Source organism: Gallus gallus, chromosome 1, assembly GCF_016699485.2.
Source record: "Gallus gallus isolate bGalGal1 chromosome 1, bGalGal1.mat.broiler.GRCg7b, whole genome shotgun sequence".
NCBI classification, from domain to species: domain Eukaryota; kingdom Metazoa; phylum Chordata; class Aves; order Galliformes; family Phasianidae; genus Gallus; species Gallus gallus.
Genome location: NC_052532.1, coordinates 52123793 through 52145532, shown reverse-complemented (window position 1 = coordinate 52145532; position 21740 = coordinate 52123793). Strand labels below are relative to the sequence as shown.

Below are 21740 nucleotides of genomic sequence, written 5' to 3'. Positions count from 1 at the left end.
AGCTCCTGCAGATGGGGAACAGCCATGCAATAGCAGACCTCGGTGCCAGCAACCCCAATCCCTGCCAGGACCTGGCACACATGCAGCCAAGTCCAGCAAGGTGATAAAAAAGAATCATGGCTTGGGCTGGAAGGGACCATAAAGCCCACCCAGCCCCAACCTCCTGCCACAGTCAGGGCTGCCACCCCCCAGCTCAGCTGCCCAGGGCCCCATCCAACCTGGCCTTGAACCTCCAGGGATGGGGCACCACAGCTCTCTGGGCAGCTGTGCCAGCACCTCACCGCCCTCTGAGTAAAGACTTTCTCCCTAACATAAAACTGGATTTCCTCTCTTTTGGTTTAAATCCCTTTCCTCTTGTCCCATTGATGTCTCAGTACCAATTATTTGCCAATTTTGCCTAATGAAGGTGCTTGCTCAAAGTCACAGTTCCGCTTATAACTTCCAGAAGCACTGCTTTTCTGTGATAAATACCCTTCCTGACCACAAGACTTCTACAATAAGAGCAACATCCTCGAAGTAGGGGCACAAGTCCAAAACAGTAACCAGTCAGTAGAGACCAGGGGTCCTTAGAAAACCTGTGCCCAAACAAGGACAAAGTGAGGCTGGAAAGCCTTTCAAAAACAACCATTGGTTTAAATTCATAGTTCCACGAAAACTCGCTGCCATCGGGGCAGAAGGCACCTCCTGCACCAGCATCTTGCCCCCTGTCCCGCCCAGCCCCTCAGCCCGGTTGTCCGTGGAAGCCCACGCTCCCCCCGCCAGCAATGGTTTCGTCTGCTCCCCCCGCCCCACGCCGGAATAATGGTACCGCCCGACCGCCATTTCGCTTCCCTCCCGCCCTTCTCCCCCAGATTTCGCGCCAAACTGCTCCCGGCGGGCGGGGACGGAACGCCCCGACCAATCGGCGGCAGAGACGAAGCCGCGCGCTTCCAGCTGGGGCGGGGCGGAAGGGCCGGCGGAGCCAATCAGCTGCGGGGCGCCGCGGGCGGGCCAATCGGAAGCGGGCTGCGCTGCCGACCGCTGTCCGCCGGGCACCGGTTTTGCCGCGAAAAAGTCGGAGGTGGTGCGTGGGGCGGCTGTGGGCCTCGGCGTGGCGTAACGGGGCGGGGGTGCCCGGTTCCGAGTGTGCGTTCGCCCCGCAGGTGAGGTGCAGGCGTCATGTCGGGCTTCGACGAGCCCGGTATTTACTACAGCGACAGCTTTGGGGTGGACACATCGGCGGATGAGGGACAAGTACGGAAATCGCAACTGCAGCGACGCTTTAAAGAATTCCTGCGGCAGTATCGCGTGGGGACGGACCGGACTGGCTTCACCTTCAAATACAGGTGCTGTGGGGTGTGTGGCAACGCGGGTCTGCTTTTCCTATAGGGCATAGAGAGCTCCCTGCAGGGTGGGCAGCGCCATATTGGAACTGCTGTCCCAGGGCTGATGGCACATCTCACTGTGTTTGGGGTGGAAGGTTTGCTCGTGTCCCCCTGATTCCCTCAGTGCTGTTTTCCTCCTGTGCTTTACTGTGAGGCCTCTCCGTGGAGCCCTGTGGGTAGCCCTGACCCTAATCGTGTGCCTGCTGCCTTGCAGGGATGAGCTCAAGCGGCACTACAACCTGGGCCAGTACTGGGTGGAGGTGGAGATGGAGGACCTGGCCAGCTTTGATGAGGATCTGGCCGACTATCTGTACAAGCAGCCCACTGAGCACCTGCAGCTGGTAAGGGATGGAATGGGACACGTGATGTGCCGCCGTTGTGGTGTGAGGGTGGTCCTGACAGCTGTTCTCTTTATAGCTGGAAGAAGCAGCGAAGGAGGTGGCGGATGAGGTCACTCGTCCTCGTCCTGCTGGGGAAGAAGCTCTCCAGGACGTACAGGTCATGCTCAGGTCCGATGCTAACGCGGCCAACATCCGCAGCCTGAAGGTGAGCCTGGGAGACCGTGGTCCCACTAACGTGGGGAGTGTCATCGCATTTCCTCGGCACCCCGAGTTTCCTATCCGTCCTCCGGTGGTGTTTCCTTCACCTTCCCTTCTTTATTACCCTTCCAGTCCGACCAGATGTCCCACCTCGTGAAGATCCCTGGCATTGTCATTGCGGCGACCCCCGTGAGAGCCAAAGCCACCAAAATCGCCATCCAGTGCCGCAGCTGTCGCAACACCATCAACAACATCGCCGTGCGCCCGGGTCTGGAGGGCTACGCTCTGCCCAGGAAATGCAACACGTGAGAGCCGACGTGGGGCTGCGTGGGGCAGGTGGTGGGGCAGAATGGGCTGTGTCACAGAGCCATGTGAGTTTGGAAGGGACCTCTGGAAGATCGTCTAGTCCAACCCTCTGCAACCCCACTAAGGCAGGTTCCCTACAATAGATTGGAGTGGGAAGGGTTCAGGTGGGTTTTGAGTATCTGCAGAGGAGGCTCCACAGCCTCTCTGGGCAGCCTGGTCCAGTGCTCTGTCACCTTCACAGTAAAGAAGCTTTTCCTCACATTTGTATGGAACTTTTTGTGTTCCAGTTTGTGCCTACTGCCCCTTGTCCTATTGCTGGACACCACTGGTAAGAGTCTGACCCTATCAACCTGACTCCACCCTCCCATTATAAATGTATAAGCATTGATAAGATCCCATCTCTGGCATCTCTTCCCCATGCTGAACAGTCCCAGGGCTTTTTGCTTCCACATCCCCCTCCCTGATGGGCTGTTTTCCATTACATTCTGTAAGGTTACTTTGCTCCTAATTTCCAAATCCTGCTTTACAGCTTTTGCTGCCTGCACAAATTGCAAGCATTAGGCTACTGCTGTGCTGCAGCATTCATATGGGCTGATCCTGATGGATTGTGTCTTTGAACTCAAGCCTGCCAGTATTTATTTTCTCTACCTTATCTCTAAAGCAGCCTGAGAGGCCTGTGGGATCGGTGTAGTTCTTGCCTGGCTCCTGAGCCTTGGCTGTATAAGTGGGTCAGCACAGCTGCCTTGCAGCCTCTCTCCCTCTTTCCAGTGGGACTTTTCCTCCCTTGTGTTTTATCTTCCCAAAAAGCCCCATGGCTGCCCGCATGGAGTCAGGCACTGATGGTGCTCTGCAGGGGAGCCAGCAGCATACAGAGCTGCTCCCCATCTCCCAGAGCTTGTAGTAGAGCAGTGCAGATAGGCAGAGCTGATGTCTCGAGAGACTCTGAGGTTGATGGCAGCCTTGTCACGCTGCTAATTGCTTTCTCACCAGAAACCACTTAGTGTTTGCCTCATTCATGAGGTTATAAAGAAATATGCCCTGTCAAGGCGTGAAGTCTATACTGTTACCTTCTGTGTCATTAATGAGTTACCTTTGTGCTTAGTTATAGCTAGCGGGGGAGAGGGAGTTGCTTCTCAGAGTATTCAGGAGGAGCATCACTGTGCTTTGGGTTTGTGCTGATGCTCTGACATGTTGGAGGCAAGAGGGGGTTTGGAGAACCTTTGGGCTGTTGACAGTGCCTTTGTGACCTGAGAGGGGTGGGCTGTGGGTGCTGTGACCACTGCCCGCACCCCTGGTGCTGCCCATGGCTGACTTCTCCCCATTGATCTCTACACAGAGAACAGGCTGGCCGCCCCAGGTGCCCACTGGATCCCTATTTCATCATGCCAGACAAATGCAAGTGTGTCGACTTCCAGATCCTGAAGCTGCAGGAGTCCCCTGACGCTGTGCCACATGGGGAGATGCCCCGGCACCTACAGCTGTACTGTGACAGGTGACAGCTGGGTCTCTGGGCGGGCTGTGGCCTTGCTGCCATATCTCAGGGTGATCCCGCAGCATCGCTTGCTGCTTATTTGCTTCCCCCCCCTGTTATTGTGTAGTATCATTAAGGTTGGAAAGCACCACTAAGATCATCTTGTCCAACTGTGTTGGTGGTGCCATCATTTTCCCCATCACCATCCTTTGCTTTCCCCTTTTGATCTTCTCAGGTACTTGTGTGACAGAGTTGTCCCAGGGAACAGAGTCACCATCATGGGCATCTACTCCATCAAGAAGTCTGCCCAGAGCAAGAACAAAAGCCGGGACAACGTGGGCGTGGGCATCCGAAGCGCTTACATCCGTGTGGTGGGCATCCAGGTGGATGTGGAGGGCTCAGGTGAGGGCTGATTTTGGTGCCTGTCTGGTCTGTGCGTATAGCTGGTGTTGGGAAAGTCCTCTTTCTGAATAGGGCAGTCCCGTCAGCGAGATCTGTACGAAATCCCGGTCTGTGTCCTTTTCTTCTGCTTACTCAGCAAAAGGTTTAATTCTGGTCCAAGGAGGTCTGTCTTCCTGGGTGCTGTAAACCCAAGTGTCCTGTATGGTTTTGTCTCAGTGGTGTTTAATGATGAGGCTTCAGCCTGAGTCCTCCAGGGTATTTCAGTTCTTGTATCTTATTGATCTTTGTGGGAATTCACTAAACCATCCCTGAGGATCTGGGCTGAAGTCAACGGGTAAAATTGAGCTTTGTATTTGAAGTGTGGCTCTGACTGTAATTTCTTTCCAGTTCCTCCCAGCTGCTTTGCCTGAGATCCTTGCTTTGTTTTCTTCCAGTCCCTTTCCCTCACACAGGCTGTAACAAAGGGTCTGCCATGCTGGGTTACTAAATACCTGCCCTCTCCATCCTTCAGACCTGGTGGCACTTGGCATGAGATGCAAGAAGGGCTTTTGGTGGTAGCGGGTATGAGAGACACGGTGTATTTTTCTTTGACACACCTATTTATTCACTGTTGCTTCATTCTCCCCTGTGCAGGACACAGCTTTGCTGGTGCAGTGACCCCTCAGGAAGAGGAGGAACTTCGCCGCCTCACTGCCATGCCCAACATCTACGAGGTGGTTGCCAAGAGCATCGCGCCTTCCATCTATGGCAGCACCGACATCAAGAAGGCCATTGCTTGCCTCTTGTTTGGAGGCTCTCGCAAGAGGTGGGGAAAAGCCAACTTGGTGGTTTATACAGTCTGCCTGCCGTTGTCAGCAATGCTTTGTTACCAAGGTAAAGGCTCACCGTCTCTCTCCCATCTCCCCACCCTGCTGCTCCAGGCTCCCAGATGGGCTGACCCGCAGAGGAGACATCAACTTATTGATGCTGGGTGACCCTGGGACGGCCAAATCCCAGCTGCTGAAGTTTGTAGAGAAGTGTTCGCCCATCGGGGTAGGTGCTATGAGTCGTCTGCTCATTTCTTCCTTCTGCTCCCTGCGTGCCACTGAAGACCACGGTCTTGGGAGATTCCCACTTGTGCATCCCCAGAGAGAGCAGCTGATGGAGGTGTAGACTGGAACTGCTGGTTTCAGCCTGGGGGAGATGGGGCAGAGGACAGAGCATGAGGGAGGGAAGGGGAAGCAGGTAATTAATGCCTTTAATGGTGCTATGAGTCAGACTGTTTGCAGACGTCCAAAGAGGTGGCCAGCGCTGCTGTTTATTTTTGAGGCTACATCAGCAGAGGTGCTGCCTGGTCAGGACAAATGAAGCTGACTGCACTTCAGGCACTGAGCTCCAAACTGAGCCCAGGCATGAAATTATATTTTCAGCTCTGTTTTCTCATAACCTCCATTAAAGTCAGCCTCTGACCGCATTGTTTCCTCAGGGGGAAAACAAAGCTAATGTAGCAATGCACCGAAAAATGAATCACTCCATGTTCTGTATTTAATACCTGTATTTGTATGTCTGCAAGCCCTCTGGTGTGTCACAACTGCTTGGTTTGAGGCAGTGCAACTGTCTGTGTCTGCATCAGGTCCACTTCTGGCACATGCTGAGGGGTTCTCCCCTTGAGCTTTGCCTTTCCTCCCACAGCTCTGGTTACGGCATGGCAGTGCCATGGGCTGCTGGGTCCTGTGGTGGCTGATACGCTGTCCCTCCTTGTCCTGTGCACCACTAGGTATACACCTCAGGGAAAGGCAGCAGTGCTGCTGGCTTGACAGCCTCAGTCATCCGTGACCCTTCCTCAAGGAGCTTCTTCATGGAGGGAGGAGCCATGGTGCTGGCGGATGGGGGAGTGGTGTGCATCGATGAGTTCGACAAGGTACATGGGGTGTGCAGAGCTTGGCGCCCAGCTGAAGTCTTCCAGAGGAGACTGACAGTGGCTTTCTTTTTTTTCTTCCCTCCTTGTTTCTTCCACCTCGGGTGAGAAGATGCGGGAGGACGACCGTGTGGCCATCCACGAGGCCATGGAGCAGCAGACCATCTCCATTGCGAAGGTGAGAAGTCAGCCATGCTCAAGTCTCAGCAGAAGCCAGATTTTCTCCAGAAGGATGCATGGGCCCAAGTCCTTGGTGCCCCTCATGATGGACGACCCCTCTCCAGTGTGGGACTGTTACAGTGCGATTGAGTGCTACTTAGATGGACTTTACTTCAGTATAAGTGCTTGAGGATGAGTTCGTGCATAATGCTTAGGAGTTCATACTAGGAGTTAGTAGTTTTCTAGCCCTGCTGTTGTATGGATATGATCTTGACCCCGTCTATTCCTTTTTCCCCACAGGCAGGAATCACAACCACGCTGAACTCCCGCTGCTCAGTGCTCGCAGCTGCCAACTCTGTCTTCGGACGCTGGGATGAGACCAAGGGAGAGGACAATATTGATTTTATGCCTACCATCCTGTCTCGGTTTGACATGATCTTCATTGTCAAGGATGAGCACAACGAGGAACGAGACATGGTGGGTTGGGGCGGTGGGCTCAGCTGGGGCTTGAGGCACATATGGAGCATACACAGCCATAGCGTGGGGCTGAGAGCTTGGGGAAGAAGCAAAACAAGGCTCTGGGCAGACCTGATAGCAACCTTAAATTCTCTGAAAGGGGACTATAAGAAGGAAGAGGACAGGTTCTTAAGAAGGATCTGCTGCGATGGGACAAGGGGAAATGGTTTCAAACTGAAAGAGGGGAGATTTACGTTGGATATAAGGAAAAAGGTTTTTTTACAGTCAGGGTGGTGAGGCACTGGAACAGACTGCCTAGAAAGGCGGTGTATGCCCTATCCCTGGAGACACCCAAGGTCAGGCTGGAGGAGCTCTGTGCACCCTGCTCTAGCTGTAGGTGTCCCTGTTCATTGCAGGGGAGTTGGACTAGGTGGCCTGTAAGAGTTCCTTCCAGCTCAAGCGATTCTATGATTCTAAGGCCTCTGCCTTGCTGCACTGAAGCAAGGCAAGTTTCCTGTGGTCCCCTAGTTCTGCTTGTCACCACAGAGCCAGGCACAAGCACTGGGAGTAGAGCTGGGGGACGCCTTCTTCAGTATCAAAGAGCTGTGCTCCCTGAACTGCCGAGCTGCTGCTCTGTTTTTGGGGAGGATTGGATGACAGGGAGGTTTCCTGCGGTCTGACTGCTCCCTGCTCTCCTAGACGTTGGCCAAGCACGTGATGTCCCTGCATGTGAGTGCCCTGACGCAGACGCAGGCTGTGGAAGGTGAAATCGAGCTGAACAAGCTGAAGAAGCTCATCTCCTTCTGCCGGACGTGAGTGAGAGGGGTGATCTTAGGCTGTGCCCACGTCACATGGCGCTGCTGGGGTTGCACTGTGCAGTGAGGCAGATGTGTGGCCTTGGTCTGGGTCTGGTGGAGCACGGAGTGGGTTGTGAGGCAGCACAGGCACCTTTGAGTGAAAGGTGTCTCTGAGGAACGAATTCTTGGGTTGATAGGGGTGAGGTTTGGAAGGGCTCTTCCCTGGGTGGGATGCGAGTGAGAACAGCTTGGGGCGTGCAAGGGACATCCTGCCCAGGGTGCCACCTCTCCTGTCCCCCCCTTGCAGGAAGTGCGGCCCTCGGCTGTCTGTAGCAGCAGCAGAGAAGCTGAAGAACCGCTACATCCTGATGCGGAGTGGCAGTCGGCAGCATGAGCAGGAGAGCGACCGCCGCTCCAGCATCCCCATCACTGTCAGGTGAGCGCCATGGGGCCTGGTCCTGTGTGGGGAGGGAGGGTGTTACTGTCCTCCTGTACCCACCAAAACCCTTAGGATTGGGATTAAGTCGCAGTGTCGCCTGGAGTAACCCAGAGGGTTGGGGTGCTGTGGTTTGGGAGAGCCCACTGTGAATGGGGCAGCGCTGGAGATGCTGTGAGTGGGGGGAGTGTCGGGGGAAGGAGAGGACCCTTTGGGGCCGTAGTAGAAAGTGGGGAACGGGAGCATCTTCATTATCCACAGGCAACTGGAGGCCATTGTGCGCATCGCCGAGTCCCTCAGCAAGATGAAGCTGCAGCCCTTTGCCACTGAGGCTGATGTTGAGGAGGCCTTGAGGCTCTTCCAGGTGTCCACGCTCGATGCGGCCATGTCAGGCAGCCTGTCAGGTGAGGATGGACAATGCTGCATCGGCTTACAGCTTCCCTCAAGATCTCTGAGACGTGTGTGTGTGTGTGTGTGGTTGGGAGATGTGGGAGATGGCCTTTATGGCTTTGAGAGTGGCATCTGGTTGCTCATGCAACCTCTCTCCCCCCAGGGGCAGAAGGCTTCACGACGCAGGAGGACCAAGAGATGCTGTCCCGTATTGAGAAGCAGCTCAAGCGCCGCTTTGCCATCGGCTCACAGGTGTCGGAGCACAGCATCGTGCAGGACTTCATACGGCAGGTGGGCAAGGGCTGGGCTCTGCAACCAGGCAGCCCACGGTGCTGCTGTGGGGAATTCATTCCCTGGGAGGCAGCTGCAGAGCCCCTTGGTCGTATTTGCTTTTGAAGTTGTTCATAGGGAGCAGTTGTATGTTGTGTTTGTGGAGTTGGAGTGGAGTCAGGAGAGGTATTTTTTCCTCTGTCAGAGTGCTGGGGTTCAGGTTTGGGGCTGTTCAGGTACCCTGCAGTACCTGGTAACAGACTGAAGTCCAGCATTGAATCCAGAACGTTTTGACTCACGAGCCTGGCAGCACTCAGATCTGAAATGGTGAAATGGGAAAATAGCTCCTGCTGTCCTGCAGAGAGGCACAGCCTTTAGCAGTGGCTGCAGTTCTTGCTGGGCTGCGTTACACCCTTCCCTGCCAGCTCATCTCACCCTGCTCTCTCCCTCTCCAGAAATACCCTGAGCATGCCATCTACAAGGTGCTGCAGCTGATGATGCGCCGGGGGGAGATCCAGCACCGCATGCAACGCAAAGTCCTCTACCGCATCAAGTAACCCCACGTCCCCTGCCTGGGAGGGGACAGCCGCTCATCTGCCTGCTGAGAGCTCCGTGGGACCACTGCCAACATCTGAGAGCTTTTCCTTAGGGAGCCAACCACCCAGGGCCTCTGAAACCAAGGGCCGAGGCAGCCAGACTTCCCCTTGGGTGTTCTGTTGCAGTTTTTTTTTTCTTGAAACTCCAAAAGCTTTTAGTGTGTTTTAAAATAAAAGCTGGTATTGGTACCTTAGGGTCCTTGATTGTCTGGAGGGGAGAGAGGGGTTGTATCTCCATCTCTCTTTTAAAGGCGGTGTGGGATTGGGATTGGAGGCTTTACAACCTACTGCTTCCTGCTTCAGAGCTGGAGTTGCTTCATCCCTCTTTTGCATCTCGAAGGACTCTGGGAGGCAAAAACACATCACCCTGCAATGGAAAAAAGCTGTGCAAAAGCCTCAATGAAGCAGGGCAGAGTGCTGGGCCCCTGCTGGCACCAACTGAGAAAACATTGGTGCACAGGAGAAGGAACAGTGGTAAAAAGCTGCCACCTCACGGGTATGTTAGCAGGAGGGACATCCTGCTTAGCAGAAGCTTCACCTGGGCTCAGGATGTTTTCTGGTGGGGGCAATGGGATGCACTTGTGCTGTGTGTGGCAGCTGTCTTGCATTGCTGGATTTCCTTTGCAACCTTGCACTGTCAAACTGATTTTTTTACCATCTTGTGCTTCCCAGCTATCACAGCTCTGGGCACACAAAGCTGCTGCATGTCTCAGAGCGACCTTCAGGTAGCAAAAAAAACCACACTGCACAGGCTTTGTTAGTGGAATAGATGCTCAGGGCCAGCAGAGGGAACTCGAGCCTTGAGGATGCTGGGCTGCACCCTACCGGGGCTCTACAACATCCTTATGTGCTTATGTGTGGGTGTTTGGAGAGGCACGTGGTGCACATGGGACAGGGTCAGAGCTGGTTGAAGAGTCAGGTGTACCTTCCCAGGCAGCGGTGGCCTTCATGAGGCTGGCTCTGCATTGGGCAAACAGTCTTCTGCCCTCAAGCCTCTGTTTTATTGCTTTTTCTGGATGAGTCTGGCCTTTGCTGAGGTTGGAAAGGGAGAGGAGGTTCTGCGTGATGACAGATGTGTGGAAAATTCATCCCAGCTGTCCCCATGCCTCACTGCGGGAGGCACACTGAACTTCCTAGCTGTGTTTTACCATGCTCTGCATCCAGGGACAGCCCAAAGCAGGACCACCACCCCGAAGCAACGTAATGTCATGGCTGCTATCAGCCACATGCTATAGGCCAGGTCTGGCAGGTGTGCCATGCATCTTGCAGCCCCTGCCACCCCTCCCCAGTATCTCTGTCCCTGCCCTGAAGGCTCTGGCAGTAGCAGTCTACCTATGGTTTACTTGACTGCTGACTTCTGGTATTCACAAAGCCTACTGTGATGCTTGCAGGGCTCAAAGGAAGCAGCATCTCAAGGTGTATCAATCTACGTTGGGTATTTTTTTGTTACTGCTGTTGTTTTCATGACATGATATGGAACAGAGGAATGTTTCAGTGACAGGGATCGGAATGATTGATCTCTTCGTGCTATGAAATGTGTTGATTATATGGTATGAGATTATGTAAGCGTACATACAGCTTGAAACAACGTTATTTAGCAACTAATGTATGCAGCTCAGTCACAAGAAGTGGAGCTGGGATACGCACAACTCTGTCATTATCTTGGGACTTGAGATTAATGACTACGAATAGCACAGCAGATGAGAATCTGGGGGGGGATATAGCAGTTCTCTGTCAGGTAAAGGTGTAATTATTAGAATATCTACATTGATAAGGGGTTAGTGGTATCCCTGGAGAAGAGCACCAGACCTTTCCTCAGCTGCTTGAGAAAGGGTTACCTGTACTTCTCAGTCATCTTTGATGTACTGGTGTGCTGAGGCGTGGGGCAAAGTCATTGGGTGTCCTTAGCTGACCACACGTACTGTTCCCCACTGCTAGGCCAGCAGAGAGTGAAACCAGTCTGACACTTGGCACCTTTCAGCAGTGCTGTGCTCCCTCAGCCTAGAGAGGTGACTTTGCACCTCCTTTAACCCACTGCTGTCATGGGCACAGGACCAGAGGCCTCACTCCGTTGACTGTGGAAGGAACACAGGGCAACCAAATGGGGTGGGTACTCCTGCAGCATAGGCATCAAACGAGAGGCAGAATCTCCCCATGTGTATCAGAGAAGAGCTTTGTTGAAGGCTTGTTTTGGGTTCCTGGCTCTGGAAGCTGAGTCATCACATCTGCTCCGCTCCGCTCTGTTCCATCTCTGTGTGGGATGAGAGCTGTTGCAGTGCAGCAGTGTGTGAACTCTTGAGCGTGTTGTGAGTGTCACTTCCTCCATAAAATAAAACAAAACCAAACTGCGGAGTCCTGAGGAACATGGCTCAAGGATGTGAGATGAACGCACACGCATGTTCCCATTGCTGTTTATCCCAGAGAAGAGGAGGGTGAGGGGAGGCCTCATGGTGACCTACGGCTTCCTCACAAGGAGAGCAGAGGGGTCTGCCAGTTCACAGGCAGACAGACGGGATGCTGGTCTAAACGTGCTGGATCAGCTCTCAGGGCTTCCTGGTAGAAATGGGTCACTAAGGAATGCTCATCAGAGAATGTCCTCTGGATCATCTGCTGCTTCTTGGCCAGGCAATGCTGGTTTAGGTACCTTTTGCACCAGACAACTTGGGGCCATGGGAATGAAAGCAAAGGAGCCTTATCTGCCGGCCTTGATCAAAGCACCTGTGGAATACTTGCTGAGGGGAAAGCAGGCCTATCCGCAGTTGGCCACATGCTGTGTGCTCATCAGCATCCAGTACCTCTGCGGTATAAATAGGTATCTATAAATAGATCAGCATCTTTCCTGCCTGGAAACCTTCACCTGATGGGATCTGTCAGGTTTCAAACTGCACCTGGTACTTTGCAGGCTCTGTCACAACCGATCGCAAAGATGAAATTCCCTATGTCACTAGGACTGAGGAGTTAAATGAACACTGCTCGAGATATTTTGAAGTTTCTAGAGCAATAGTTGATGGGTTACCTAGCATAGAGGTAATATCGCTGTCCTAGACCATCATGTCAGAATAAGGTGCACATTCAGTGTTCATTTATCTTCTATGTGAAAGGCAGGTCTTGATTGATGAAACTCATCTGCTTCTGTGACCAGGTAACCTTCTTGGTGGATAATGGAGACTGTGGACTACCTGTGAAAGACTTTAGCCTAACTAGACTTTAGTGAAGCCCTTGAGTGTCCCACAGTATTCTCATGGAGAAGCTGGGAGCCCATGGCTTGGACAGATGTATTCCTTGCTGGGTATAAAAAAGTCACTGGAGAGCCTTGCCCAGACTGGTGGTGAATGAGTTAAATCCAGCTGGTGGCTGGTCACAAATGGTGTTCCCCCAAGGGGATTGAGAGCACCCTCAGTAAATTTGCAGATGACGATGAGCTGGGAGGAAATGTTGATCCGCCTGAGGGTAGGAAGGCCCTACAGAGCCATCCGGGCAGGCTGGATTGATGGGCTGAGGCCAATGGGATTCTTCTCAGAAAGAGCGACGCTGTACTGGAACAGGAACAGGAACAGGCTGCCCAGGGAGGTGATGCAGTCACTGTCCTTGGTGGTGTTTAAGGAAAGGGTAGTTGCAGTACTTAGGGACATGGTTTAGTGGGCAATATTGGTGGGAGGTAGATAGTTTGACAAGATGATACTAGAGGTCTTTTCCAACCTTAATGATTCTGTGATTCTATGATGCATACGCTTTGTGTTGAGGAGGCATTTGATGATCTGATCAGGATGCCATGCCCAAATGGAGTGTCACCAATGTGGGAGGTTTGCCATCTGTATGGGTCCAGCAGGCAAAGGATGATGGCTTGGGTTGAGGAGGACCAAAGGGCATGAAGGTGGGAATGGCTTGCCCAGTAACGCAGCTCTCACAAGTGGCAGAGCCCTGCGTAGCAGTCCAGATCTTTTTGGCAGCAGAGTGGTTGTTACAGTGAAAACACAGTGCCCGATTTACCTGGCTTCTCCTGAATCAGGCAATTAAAATATCATGGTTTCCACAGCAACATTGCTACCGCCGTGCTGCACCAGCATCATTTTACTGTACTGTGTTCAGATGTAGATGCAACCTACAGTAATGGATACATCAAAGGGAAAGAGGGTGAAGCTACCCTAGTCTTGAGCTGACTGAAACACGAGGTGCTGAGGCTCATCAAACCTGGCTCACCTGACCTCCTGCAAGCCACAGGCCCTCCAGCTCTCGCAGAAAGAATCCAGCAGTTTTGGACCAAATTCTCACTGTCTGCCTTTGTCTGATGTACAGCCTTCTTTGTTTGCCTTCCTAAAGGGTGAAAAGACTCTAAAATGGCCAATAAAAGTTGATGACAGAGGAGCTTGGAGTTTTCCCTGATGAACATCACCAGCTGGCAGGAGTGCAAAGTGCAGAAGTATGTGCATTTGTGGCCAGGTCCACACAACACAACCATGCGTGGTGGTGCAGAATCAGATGAGACAGAACCACACCTGCATTTCCTGGGACCTGGCAGGCACACTGCTGCAGTGCATCTCCATGCCTTGCTGTCTGACTGCTTTCCTTCAAAACCTCAGCAGTGAAGCCAGGATTTTGCTTTTTTTGTCTTTTGCACAGGAGAAGAGGGTAACATTGGGTCAGAGGATCAGCGCAGAGGAGGAAGGCCAACTTTTGTGTCCCTGCCGTATGAGAAAAAGCAGAAAACCTATCTGTTTGTGGCTCTTGCTGCATGCTCCAAACCCAGAGACACACAATTTCCAGTTGTGATCCCTTCACCTCTCCTGCTCCTCAGAGGATAAAATGGTTTCCTGTTTATTCCAGTGGGCAGCTGTTGTATCCACAGGGGAGAGCTGTGTTCATTGTTAATGAGGCTGTTGTCCAGATATGTTCTGCAGAAGTTGCTAGGCCATGCAGCAGCTGAAAGTCATGCTTCTGGGAGGAGGATACTCTCAGGCAACTCTCAGATGCCTGAGCATGAGAGAAGGCTGCCTTTCCCCCCAATGGTATGGGCAAGCAGGGGAGAGACCCTGAGGCTTTCTTCAGATCCTCTTCTAAATGCCATGTGCTGGAGTACGTCATGAGCTTTGGGGCTCCTCTCCCCTCCTGCCCCTGGTGCAGCTGTGCTCTGGGGATTTCTGCATCATCCATGGGACAGAACCATGCAGGGTCCCAGGGTCTCACCCCCTTGGCTAAAGCTCCTAGTGATGAACTGGAGTACCCAAAGCAATGAGACATCCAGGAATGGTGAGGGAAACTCCCTGTGGTCAAGTTCTCTTGTGCCTGGAAAAGAGAAAACTGGGGACATGTGCAATCCCTGGAAATCATCTGAGAAACATCATCACCCCTCCTCAGGCTGCTTTTGCAGTCACTTGTACAGAAGAAAATGTCCCAGGATGCAGAGGATGCAGCCCCTGGGGAGTGCCTTGCCAGACATATAAGGGCCACAGGCCAATTTTGGTCTCTTCCATCAACATGGAAGAGGCAGTTAAAACTCAACGCCCTTGGGCAGGAAGCATCATAGATAAATAAATGCAGGAAAAAGACAGAGCCTGCTGCTTCTTGTGTCTGTATACTTCACTTTTGACATCAAGAGCGCTTCCCATGTTTGCTTACTGTTTTTGCTTCTGCCCGGCAGGGCTGTGTTGGCTGTTTGTGTTTTTAAATGCCAAAATGACCCAGATTCAGAACAGGCAGGTGGTGATCCAGGCAGCGATTTTTGTTTGTATCTGACTCTGCTTATTCAGTTAGCTATGAATTGTTGAAATGGAAAGAAATCAAAACCTAATCTCTAGTGACCCATACACAAGCATCAGAGTCATCATTGGTCTGGAACTGGGGCACTGAGACACGGTCTGCAAAGTAGAGACATGGCAAGTGAGCCCAATGAACCAGTGATGCCCTCTGAACAAGCAGGAGCTGGTACCAACCCCAGCCCTCCATGTACTCATCAAGTTTGCTTTTCAGCAGCATCCACTGTGTGCATCTCCAGGTTGGGAAAGATACTGGCTCACCAGCAGGGCAAAAACGAGGGCATTGGAGAGCACTTATTGAAGCAATACACCCTCTCTCTGCAACATTTCCATCCCAGCTCCTGTGACATGTCAACAGAGGATGCAGTAGATGAGAGTACTTTCCACACCTTTTATCCATGCTTGATCCCAGTGTGCTTCTCATTGCTTCAGACAAATGCCTCCTAGCCAGGTCCTCTGATTTTTCTGGTCACTTTTGTGGGCTCTCCCTCTGAGGATTTGCTTCATCCTGGCGCGTTTTTCAATCCCACCTTCCATTCTCAGCCCCTATACCAGCACCACCTGTCAGCCATTCTCACACCTGTGCTGTCATCCTGTTGCCATCCCCTGCTTGTTTTCATCATTTCCTGTATGCCTTATCCTAATTCCATTCCTGAGGCACATGCATGGCCTCCTGTTGTGCATTTCCTCATCACTCAGTCCACTCCCCCCCCCCCTCCCTGGGGCCTCCTTCACTACTTGTGTGCTGATTTCAGGAAGAGTGTGGATCAGGGCTGTCCAGAAAGAGGGCTCCCTGCTTCAGTGCATTTCAGGCCAAATACACTGACAAATAGCAGAGGTGAGGACTGTAATGTGTTAGCTAGAGAAAAAGTGATTGCAGTGCTTCTCCACGGAAGGCAAATGGGTTTCTATTTAAGCGTAAGCTAAATATCAGAGGAATGATGATCTTACAAATGAAACACAACACCTCCGGGGGCTTCTTCCTATATGAGCCACTAATTCACTGTGTGACCTTTAGCAGCTCATTCAAGCTCTCCCCACCTCAGTCACTTCTTGTGCCAAACCAACCCAGTGACAAATTTCTTCCTCGTGGAGGTCTTGTGAGGACTATGCATCTCCATGAGAACCCAAAGGGATACGTCGAAGGCAAGGCATTGCCGCACCGAGACCTCATTTCATATTCCCACTGATGTAATGCGGCACATTATCTTGCCTGTGCTAAGCCTGGAGCCTCCCACTCGGAGCCCACCCCACCTGCCTCCTGCGAAGGCGTGCGTTGCCCCTCCAGAGCCACTTCTCAGCACCGTTCCTTCCTCTCACCCTGCTTTCCTGAGATATTTTAGCCTCCCTAACACCTCCTCCCTTTCTGTAGCATGCTGGTCTTCAAAGAACAGCCCTTGTCTTACCACAGATGGGCACAGCCAATTGCTTCCCTTCCAAGGGGAGATGTTGCCTCAGCAACCAAAGTTTTGAAGTTGGGCAAAGTTCTGGGGAAAAAAAAAAAAAAGGAAAAGCCAATTGTGATGGAAAATGACACTCGGGAACAAATGTACCACGTTGCCATGGCAGCCTGAATAACGTGCATGGAGCTTGGTGTTTTGAAAATATAAAAAGCCTGTGCTTCAAGTGAGTCCAACTAACTTAATGCCTTTGTCAGGTAGCTGCACAATGCCGAGTGTCTGGTGTTTGTATTTTATACCTGGCGTGTGACTGACTCTATCGCTTCTGAAATGGGAGAAACTTCTGCTCTCAATCCGACAGAGGACTATTTGAGATTGCAGGCTTTGCTGTGCTGCCTCGTCTGGTATTGATCTGTTGGGGTTATTTCTGTCACCTGAAGTCCATAGTTCTTGGTTGTCTTGGTTTCCTTGTCTGTGTTTTATCTGTTATTTCATTTGGTGCGCTTTTATCCCACAGTGTCTGAGCAAAGGCCAGCAGGTGATTTGTACAAAAGCATGGATCCTCTTCCTAGTCTCACAGAAATCCATGCCTTGCCTCTGAGCCATGAACTACCTACCATGAAGGTTGCAGGGGCCACAACCTGCTTCCACTCATCTCTGAGAGCTGAACCGAGTATGATTTTTCACCATCAGGTACGTTTCTTCCCCTAACTGCAGTGAGGAAGAGGAATAAGTAGCCTAGACTCTATTTTACTGCCCACAGAATGGACTCTTTTTGTAAACCCAGAGAAGGCTCCTGAACTTTTGCAAGTCAGAAAGACCATCCAGATCTCGAGTTCATCACCATTCCTCCTAGAAAGGCCTGAATGTCATGACATTTGGCTTCTAGTTGGTACGGTTCTCTGGCCTGGGAGGCTGGAGAGAGCAGGAGAAGAGAGGGAAACAGGATTTCAGTGACCTCTTGCTGCTCTTCTCTGTCTCAGGGAGACAGCACTTTGGTAAAAGTAACGTGTAGGAAAAGGTCTATATGATGCAGAACCCGATCAGGGCTGATATGACGTGGACCAGCCACTGGTCCAGTGATGAGAAGTTTAAATCCTAATGACTCACAGAAAAAGAGGGGTTCTCCAACCTCAGCCATCCTATGACTATGACTATGATTCTTACCATCTAACCAAGGAACAACTTGGGACCCTGACACTGCATTTCATTCCTTGTTGGTGGACCCTTACCGGGAACTGGGTGTGGGGACAGGTCTCCAAGCAGGGAAAACACCTTTGGAAGAGTCAATCTTCTGCTGTTGGCAGGTAAACAGCTCAGCTGAGGACTCACCAGATGCAGAGAGGCCAACTGCATGCCAGCTTGTATTGGGTACACACGCAGAACACTACACCATCAAGACTTCCCACCCCAGGCTGGGCCACAGCTCAGAGGTTATGTTGCACTATCATCAGTGAGGTCTTCTTGTTTTCCCTTGCCAACTGGAAAGCATGCTTCTATTGCCCAATCATCGTGCATCATCTGAGCTTCTGCTTTATCTGTGTTAGTCTCCTCATTGCCCTGGGTGGTCCAGCGCTGGCTGCTGTGAGCTGCAGGCTGTGCAGGAGGCATCTCAATTGAAGAGACTATGGAAGAAGCACAGGGGGGCACAGAGGGGAGCAGAGATTTCAGTGCTCCTTGGCAGGAGCTCAAGCCACGTACCCAATGCAAGCGTCTCCTGGGCTCTCTTCCCCAGGACACCACACTGAGATTCCCACTCCCCCGGTCCAAATGCTCATCTCAACCCAAACTGCTCCTTTCCAACTACAGCAGTAAGGAGACAGTTTATGTCAAGCATTTTGGAGAGGACGTCTCTGTTCTTAACTTAATTACTTGGCATTACAAAGGCCCTTTCCCCCATGACAGTTTTATTATGGAAATATTTTTTACCCTGGGCTCTCTCCTTTGTGTTTTTGTATGGCGTTTACAATAGGGGCTCCTCAGTGCTTGTTTTCGTGTAGCTCAAATGAGAGATTGGTTTCAGACAAAACACGCAGCTGGCTCTGAGGAGAGGAGCGACTGAGTGCCGACTGCTGCATAAAGCTACACTATGCTCAGCTCCACCACCCCAGCCACCAGTCCCTACATCTTTCTTTTTTTCCTCTCGGCCTTGGCATATGCCAGGTCCTTCTTTGCAGCAGTGCCTTCCTCAGTTTGGGACCATGGGGCTTTGAGCTTCATCCCCCACCGGCATGCCCTGTGGGTCTGAGTCTGGATGGGCAGAACCGTGCCCGCCATGCTGCAGTGCACTGAGCCTCCTCCTCCCAGCAGTACCTGGCTGAGCTGCCCTGCCTCGTTCCTGCTTCTTATCTATTGTTCATACAGAGACATGCAAATGGGCAGAAAGTTATAGTGATCACCAGGCAGATGAAGGCGGGCTCCAAGGAAGGGTAGGAGAAGAAATGGAAAAGATGTGAGGTCACTTTAAATATTTACTTGAAATGGAGCCCTTGATCTGAGCTTGTTTGATGTCTGTGGCAGTTTTCCTGGAGACTAATGCCAAAATTACGCTATGAAAACTGTATAAAATCCATAACCATAAGCACATTTGTGTTTGTGCCAGTTTACAAGAAGAGCACTTGCTTACGCTCAAGCCAACAGCAATCCCGTTCAGCAGGTTTATTTTGTAGCATAAGGGTGAAATACGTTTCTGAGACCCACTCTCAGAGTTAGAGAGGCAGAAACCTCTTTACAATCTATAGAAGCAGAAAGGAAAGGCCTACTTCTGATAAAAACCATTTACTGAAACTAAAATAGCACCCTGCCCATGACTCTGCCCACTGCTTTTTGTTATTTTACAAGAAATGGGTTTGTATAGGAGTATCACAGACACCATACGAAGGACAGAGCCTAAAAGTGGACGGTATATGTCTTGGCTTGAGCAGATCACCCTGCCCCAGCAGTGGAAGCTTTCAAGGAATATGGCTCTCAGATAAGAAGTGAAGGTTGTTTCATGTTAGTGTTTTCCCTGGATTAAGGGAGGCAAATAAAGCTGGATGGGTAGGAATGGAGCAGAAATCCCAGCGGATCCATGTGGGCGCTGCTTTGCTAATACATCGTTGCTCAGAATGGACCCGGTCAGCAGTGGCAGGGCCTGCCTTGCAGGACCAAGCTCAGTGATATGAATTCTTCCAAAGAGTTGCTGTTCCCTCCAAGAGTTCCTCATGGGACCTGGAAGTAAGTTTTTTGCAGTTAGGAAATGTTGCGTGACTATGTGGTTGACTACAGTTTTTGGTGCATTGGTTCACTGATTGGGTTTTGATGCATTTAATATGTGCAAGGGTGCCTGTGTGTGCATGCAAAAGCTCATCTTTAAGTTGTAAATCACCGTGCCCCTCAGGCAAAGGAAACTGCAGCTCCTCGTTCCAAAAGACCCCTGAGAACTGCCAGCTGAAATCATTACCAGCATAAACAGCCAGGGATATTTTCTATTTCCCACATCCCAAAATATGAAAATGGCTGCAATTTCTCACCAACCTTAATTAATTAATTATTTTTATTATTATAAAAAGGCCCATGGCTGAATGAATCCCTGCTTCCAAGTCCCAGCAGCTGGCACAAACCTTTATTTATAGTGTGTGTACAGATGTGCAGAACCAGCTGTCTACCAGCCCACAGGCTTCTGCAACCCCTGGACTGCTGCTATGCTGAAACTATAGAAATTAATTATTAAGTCAGGGAAGATAAAGAAAGCTGAAGGTCACACCAGATTTTGGCAACTACGGGACAGGAGGAAGAGTGGCATCACACCCAGTGCCCAAAAGAAGGAGGAAGGGCAGATGAGCGAGGAGACATTAGGTGTAATGTGCTAGTAGTTGCCACAGACTATGCAGGAGGAAATACAAGAAAGGTCAAGAGGAACCTAAGGAGGAAGATCAGGGAAGGGATGTCAGAGGAAAAGGTGGTAGATAAGAGGATAAGAACAGGGTTGTACTGGAGGAAGCAGCCAGTGCAAGTTGTCAATGAGGAGCGAGGCAGGTTGAGCAGATGAAGGCAGGGGTTGTCAGTATGTACCATTGGGCTGCTGTAGGGTTGCTGCGGGATGATTGGTGGTTCCAGGAGTGACAGCAGAACACAGTGCAAGAAGGAAGATTTGTAGCTGTGGGTCACAGATCCCATTGGAGCTGCAGAAGATAGCTGGTAGGGTTTCGGTGGGAGGGAAAAACAGAAAACACAAGCAGTGGTAGAGCAATGTGAGCAGAGTTGGGCTGGGGCCAAACACAGCTTGCAACCATTACAAGAAATATTGCTGCACACTCACAGTAAACAGATGCTCACTGTTGGCCAGCTTCATGCTTGGCCAAGTTAGGAAAAAGACCATCATACACCATAATAAACACACGCCTGAACAGCATGCTATGTCCCTGGCCCCGTCAATGCCACTGAGATATGTAGTCCTTAAAAACACAATACTCTGGTTACGAGGAGATACGATCTCCTTCTGGACAGTTCCTCTCCGCTCATCTCTCCTCCAGCAAGGTAGTCTGTAATAAGTATGAAGTAATGGGGATAGATGCAGAATAACTCCTTACTAGTGAGGCTGAGCCTATAGGGTCCCAGGAGAGCTGGGTCTGTACTCCTGCCTCATAGACTCATTGAGGTTGGAAAAGACCCCTAAGATCATCAAATCCGTCCATCTACTCGTCCTCACCATGCCCACCATCCATATCCCTCAGTGCCACATCCAGACGGTTCTTGAACCGTGGTGACTCCACCACCTCACTGGGCAGCCTGTGCCACTGCAGCACCGCTCCTTTGGAGTCGTTCCTAATATCCAACTTGAACCTCCTCTGATACAATTTAAAGGCATTCCCTCCTGTCTCACTATTTACCTGGGAGAAGAGGCCGACCCCCCACCTTGCTACAATAAGACTAGTTTGGCACTGCGCTGATCTGCGTTTCATGTGCTACTGTGTGCTAATGGCCTGTGTGAGGTGCAGCAGTAACATGGGGATTCCAGTAATTGTTCTTTCAGCAGAGTTGTCATCCCAAAAGAGGGGAAGGCCAGCATCTCTTGAGACAGGTTTGCACCCAGCCCTAAGCCCAAAAGCACAGTTGCTGTGCAGAGGTGGTGGCACCATAGCTCTTGATGTTCAGAAGAACTTGCAGAACACGGAAGAAAGAGGCAGAGGTGTGTGATGAAGTTAACACCTAGGAGCACCTGACATTACACAAGAGGAGGGAAGCTTTATCGCTAAGTGCCTCAGCCATCAGGATGGACCTGGAGTACAGCCGAGTAGAACAAGCAATGACAGCTATACTAGAATAAATGACTCAGAAAAAGGTCAGTCTTACTTGATTTGCCAGAACCAATTTGTAGGCTGTGATACGCAGCAGTGGGCCACTTTCAGATGATTCGTTTTGAGGGCAACTTTGAATTTATTGTCTTGGGAACCATTGCCCTGAGAGGCTTTCAGGCTGTGATGTCTAACTGTGAGGAAGGTGGATTTCAGTACAAACGGGAT

General features: G+C 51.3%; 1 protein-coding gene across 1 annotated transcript; it reads left to right on the top strand.

The window, feature by feature from the left end:
* The first annotated feature begins 1029 nt into the window (after positions 1-1029).
* On the top strand, positions 1030-9272 carry MCM5 (minichromosome maintenance complex component 5). Its single transcript, NM_001006243.2, has 16 exons — positions 1030-1325; positions 1579-1705; positions 1782-1910; positions 2036-2208; positions 3546-3701; positions 3916-4082; positions 4716-4887; positions 5003-5114; positions 5839-5982; positions 6092-6157; positions 6439-6615; positions 7294-7406; positions 7699-7827; positions 8089-8231; positions 8381-8508; positions 8943-9272. Exons 1-16 carry the CDS (start codon positions 1159-1161, stop codon positions 9042-9044), a joined length of 2205 nt encoding a protein of 734 aa, NP_001006243.1. The 5' UTR covers positions 1030-1158; the 3' UTR covers positions 9045-9272.
* Positions 9273-21740: the final 12468 nt, after the last annotated feature.

What these genes read in the sequence shown, in the direction of transcription:
- MCM5 (NM_001006243.2), top strand. Translation starts at nt 1,159, where the DNA reads ATGTCGGGCTTCGACGAGCCCGGTATTTACTACAGCGACAGCTTTGGG. An exon ending in TTTGGAGGCTCTCGCAAGAG is followed by an intron (nt 4,888 to 5,002) that starts GTGGGGAAAAGC and finishes CTGCTGCTCCAG; the next exon opens with GCTCCCAGATGGGCTGACCC. An exon ending in AGACCATCTCCATTGCGAAG is followed by an intron (nt 6,158 to 6,438) that starts GTGAGAAGTCAG and finishes TTTTCCCCACAG; the next exon opens with GCAGGAATCACAACCACGCT.